The 4,934-nt window shown below is 34.0% G+C and overlaps 1 protein-coding gene across 1 annotated transcript; it reads left to right on the top strand.

Annotated features, from left to right (window-relative positions):
* LOC107609228 (enoyl-[acyl-carrier-protein] reductase [NADH], chloroplastic) lies at positions 52-4,641 on the top strand. The gene is made up of 13 exons (XM_016311109.2): positions 52-236; positions 1,155-1,453; positions 1,601-1,710; positions 1,856-1,911; positions 1,991-2,075; positions 2,175-2,222; positions 3,026-3,100; positions 3,181-3,292; positions 3,378-3,429; positions 3,515-3,566; positions 3,700-3,757; positions 3,959-4,057; positions 4,161-4,641. The coding sequence occupies exons 2-13, from the start codon at positions 1,186-1,188 to the stop codon at positions 4,313-4,315; spliced, it is 1,170 nt and encodes a 389-aa protein (XP_016166595.1). The 5' UTR covers positions 52-236; positions 1,155-1,185; the 3' UTR covers positions 4,316-4,641.

Below are 4,934 nucleotides of genomic sequence, written 5' to 3'. Positions count from 1 at the left end.
AAGGTCAGAGACAGCACGTGCAGTACACATGGTACCACTAAACTTGGTTTCACAGGTAAACACTCAACACAACAATTGCGACACTTCCAAAGCCTCCAACTCCTTTCAGTGTCTACTCCTTGCAACTCAGCTTCGTTCTCATCGACCCCAACCACCCCTTTCTCTCTTACTTAACCAACATTGCTGCTTCAAAGTTTTCATCTTTATCCCACATTGGCGTTTCTACTTCCCAAAAGGTAATGCTAGCACTCCATCTTCTCTCTCTGTGTTAGTCTCATCTAAGTTGTTGAATTACTGGTTTTTCACGTGAAAAGTATATGTGGGGTTTAGTGGAAATGAAGATTTTTTTTTTTATTCCTGTGGGATTCATGACACTGTTGATGGATTTATCTTTCGTTAAAGAATATGGGCTGAAATTTTGGTTTTTATTTTATTTTATTTTGTTTTATATCACGGATTCATGTGCATTTTGCTGTATTCTCTGTTCAGTTAAGCTTTATTTGTATACGAAGATCCGAGAAATAATTTATGTTACAGATGGATGAAAACTACGTTTTCTTTTGGCAGTTCTCATACATGTGTAAAGAGATACATAGATTGCTAGTCTTATGAGAGTGCTAAAAGGGTTTTAGCCTTCATTAGGTAGATGTTTGAAATAAAATCGCAAGTTGATTGTAATTAAAGATACTCTGCTATCGTTTTTCTTGTTTTTGACCCTGGGATACTATCTAAGCTTAATATTGCCTCATTGGGGAAGCTGGTTTCTCAAGATTTAGAATGTTTTGTTGCATCGGTTCAAGCTTTTTTGGTTAATAGCAATTTTTTAAGTGAGGTTTGTAAAATTCCAAAAAGTAATGGTGAACTATTGAATCAGGGCATTTGGTTTGTGATTTCATTTTCTATTTTTGGGAAAAGAGAAGACGAGAAAAACAATAAAATCCTGTTTTCTCTTTTTTTTTTTTTTTTTCCGTAAAATTCCGAAAGCAGAAAATGAAAATGCAAACCAAACGCACCAAATTTTGCATGTTCATTTTTTGTGACCTCTAGAATCTGGACAGATTTAAGTCATTTAACCATCCATGTAAGCAATAAATGATTTATTTTAAATAGTGTTTTGCCCCCCTGTATTGATGCAAATCCCCTGTTATATATAGGATCTCTTCTGCCATACTGCACTCATTGAAAATGGCAACAACACCGTTTTCTGGCCTGCAAACGGCAATGTCAAGGTCATGTATTCCTTCATCACAAAGGTCAAACGTTATGGCTTTTTCTGGAAAGTCCATGGTGGGATCATGGAACAAACTTGCAAGTGTGTGTCATGTTTCATCTGTGCAACCTTTCCAGCGGGTTTTTACATCATCTACCATAAAATTTGAAAGAATTGTTACAAAGGCAATGTCTGATTCTAGTCAAAAGAGTCTGGTTTCAGGATTACCAATTGACTTGAAAGGTTATTGTTCTGTTTTATCTGAATTTCCTTGCAAATATTTCACCAACTTTTTTTTTACAAAATGATGTTTTTATGAATATTTAGTGTTATCATAAATTTTCTGTCATAGAACAGTTTATGCTCTACCGACTAAAGCATTCTATGTAGGTAAAAGGGCTTTTATTGCCGGTGTGGCTGATGACAACGGATATGGATGGGCAATTGCAAAAGCTCTCGCTGCAGCAGGAGCTCAAATTTTAGTCGGCACATGGGTACCTGTAAGTATTTATTTCTTTTGGATAAAAATAGGTAACTATTGGTCAGCATGACAATTGACTACTGTCTGCAGGCTTTTGGATCTGCACATAAATTTCCAGTCCTTTTGTAGTGAAAACACCTATTAATTGTGAACCTTTTCTGCAGGCTTTGAATATTTTTGAGTCAAGCTTGCGACGTGGAAAATTTGATGAGTCACGCGTGTATGATGTTAAACGTTGCTATTATTTCTTTTGTTTGTTCGACTATGTAGTAGGTCTGATGAGGAATCCTGTTTTACAGGTTACCAGATGGGTCATTGATGGAGATCACTAAAGTTTATCCTTTGGATGCCGTCTTTGACAATCCTGAGGATGTACCAGAAGATGTAAATAAGAGTTCCCTGCTTTTTACAAAGATGCGAACTGCATGCAAGTGATCATTTACATCATTATAATGATTTATTTATTTTTTGAAAATTGTGTAGATAAAAACAAACAAGCGATATGCTGGATCCAGTAAATGGACAGTTCAGGTATATATGCACTCTTTTTTTTTTTTTGCATGGTTAAAACCTGAAGTGATATCATCTTAGTTACTTATATTTATTTTTTTTTTTTTTGCATGGTTAAAACCTGAAGTGATATCATCTTAGTTACTTATATTTATTTTTTTTTTTTTTGCATGGTTAAAACCTGAAGTGATATCATCTTAGTTACTTATATTTATTTTTTTTTTTTTTGCATGGTTAAAACCTGAAGTGATATCATCTTAGTTACTTATATTTATTTTTTTTTTTTTTGCATGGTTAAAACCTGAAGTGATATCATCTTAGTTACTTATATTTATTTTTTTTTTTTTTGCATGGTTAAAACCTGAAGTGATATCATCTTAGTTACTTATATTTATTTTTTTTTTTTTTGCATGGTTAAAACCTGAAGTGATATCATCTTAGTTACTTATATTTATTTTTTTTTTTTTTGCATGGTTAAAACCTGAAGTGATATCATCTTAGTTACTTATATTTATTTTTTTTTTTTTTGCATGGTTAAAACCTGAAGTGATATCATCTTAGTTACTTATATTTATTTTTTTTTTTTTTGCATGGTTAAAACCTGAAGTGATATCATCTTAGTTACTTATATTTATTTTTTTTTTTTTTGCATGGTTAAAACCTGAAGTGATATCATCTTAGTTACTTATATTTATTTTTTTTTTTTTTGCATGGTTAAAACCTGAAGTGATATCATCTTAGTTACTTATATTTATTTTTTTTTTTTTTGCGGATGCATCTTTGACTAGCCCTGTTACATCTCTTATTTGTTGTGATATTTTCAGGAAGTTGCTGAATCTGTTAAGGAAGACTTCGGCACCATAGACATCCTTGTCCATTCACTTGCAAATGGACCTGAGGTATGTAAATTTAGTGATAAGCAATCGATTTTTTTATGTGGTTATGATCTGGCTTTAATAAGTGGTCAACCCTGTTATAGGTGACCAAACCACTGTTGGAGACATCGCGGAACGGGTATCTTGCTGCTTTATCCGCATCTAGTTACTCCTATGTTTCTTTACTCAAGCATTTTCTTCCAATCATGAACCCAGGCACGAACCTCTTCTAAGATGGCTTCCACTAAATCACACCTTTGATTGGTTTGTCATTGTATCTTACCTTTCTATTTCTGTTTAGGTGGATCTTCAATTTCTCTGACATACATCGCTTCCGAGAAGATAATTCCAGGGTATGTTGATTATGCTTTCTAAGGCCTGTATTATTCTAAGTTTCATATAAATAGACTGACTTTACTGAACAAAAATTATAAACAGGTATGGTGGTGGTATGAGTTCTGCTAAGGCTGCACTAGAAAGTGACACTCGAGTAAACTTTTAACTTTTCTTCAAACTCTACGTCTCTACCATATCATAGGCTGACTTTGATGCATGCCATTCTTGGTTTTTAGTTTCTCCCCACTGATGGATGCCTAAAATTGTCATATTTTATACTTTTCCAGGTGCTCGCTTTTGAAGCTGGGAGAAAGCGCAAGATTAGAGTCAATACTATTTCTGCTGGTATAATGGATTCTTGATTTGTCTTTCTATCTAAATTAGTCAGTAGTTAATAAATTGATTAAAGGTCCTCCTTAAGTATAATTTCTTGGCGTGGAAAACTCTGCTTTTCTGATGTAATTTATTTTTTGAAATCTTTTGCTTTATGTCTTTTGCAATTTCCTTTTTCTGATTCACATATTGACACAATGATGCTGCCTATAGGTCCGCTGAGAAGCCGTGCTGCAAAAGCAATTGGATTCATCGATATGATGATTGATTATTCAATCGCCAATGCACCTCTACAGAAAGAACTATCAGCAGGTAATATTTCTATCAGAATCCTTCCTTGTCATATATCTTGCCGATTTTTTTCCCACCTTCAATGTGATTATTTGCTCATTTGACTTAAAACTCCATGTCACAGACGAGGTTGGTAACTCGGCAGCCTTCTTAGCGTCACCACTGGCATCTGCGATAACTGGTACTGTTCTATATGTTGACAACGGTCTCAATGCTATGGGTGTTGGAGTTGACAGTCCAGTATTTAAAGACCTTGACATTCCCAAGGACCAGCATTAGGTCATCGCTGCCACATAAAAAACGAGCGTCGCTTGAATTAGCATAGCAATGATGTTAGTTTGGTTTTATTGTTGCCATTCCCGAAATGCAGCGTCAACCTTGAGAATTTGATTTGCCTTTTGTAGGCTATTTTTCATAGGCTTTTTTGCTTTGTGACTTTAGTCCTTGTTATCTACAATTGCTCGTAAGTGCAGGTCATATGAGGATGGTGGAAAGAATGTTGACATCGATTTATGATCTAACTGGAACCTATCCTGGGAAATACAAATAAATTACTATGTTTAGCAGTTTATCTGATATTTATGAAAAATTCAACATTTGTTTCTTATGAAAGTATATAAGGGAAAAACTTCGATGTAGTTGTTTAGGTTCGTTCTATCCATTTTGCAAATCAAGTAATGACATGTAGACATTTTTTCTTGATAATAAATGTATGTTTTTAATTTCTAAAATACTCTCATATCTACGATGAAACCCACTCGTCAATCTTGATTTGATCATTAGTTGAAATGGATCCAAAACACTTGCATAAGTTTAGTCCCTGTATAGGTTCCACCCGTGTGCCGATTAAACAAGTTTGCATATAGAGATGTTAGAGAACTTTTAGAATTTTATTGTT

This window comes from Arachis ipaensis, chromosome B07 (genome assembly GCF_000816755.2).
Source record: "Arachis ipaensis cultivar K30076 chromosome B07, Araip1.1, whole genome shotgun sequence".
Lineage (NCBI taxonomy): Eukaryota > Viridiplantae > Streptophyta > Magnoliopsida > Fabales > Fabaceae > Arachis > Arachis ipaensis.
This window is presented reverse-complemented; position numbering and strand designations above follow the sequence as displayed.

Coding starts and splice junctions, on each gene's coding strand:
- LOC107609228 (XM_016311109.2), top strand. CDS start 1,186: ATGGCAACAACACCGTTTTCTGGCCTGCAAACGGCAATGTCAAGGTCA. Junction 1,454..1,600: donor ATTACCAATTGACTTGAAAG/GTTATTGTTCTG, acceptor CATTCTATGTAG/GTAAAAGGGCTTTTATTGCC. Junction 3,567..3,699: donor CACTAGAAAGTGACACTCGA/GTAAACTTTTAA, acceptor ATACTTTTCCAG/GTGCTCGCTTTTGAAGCTGG.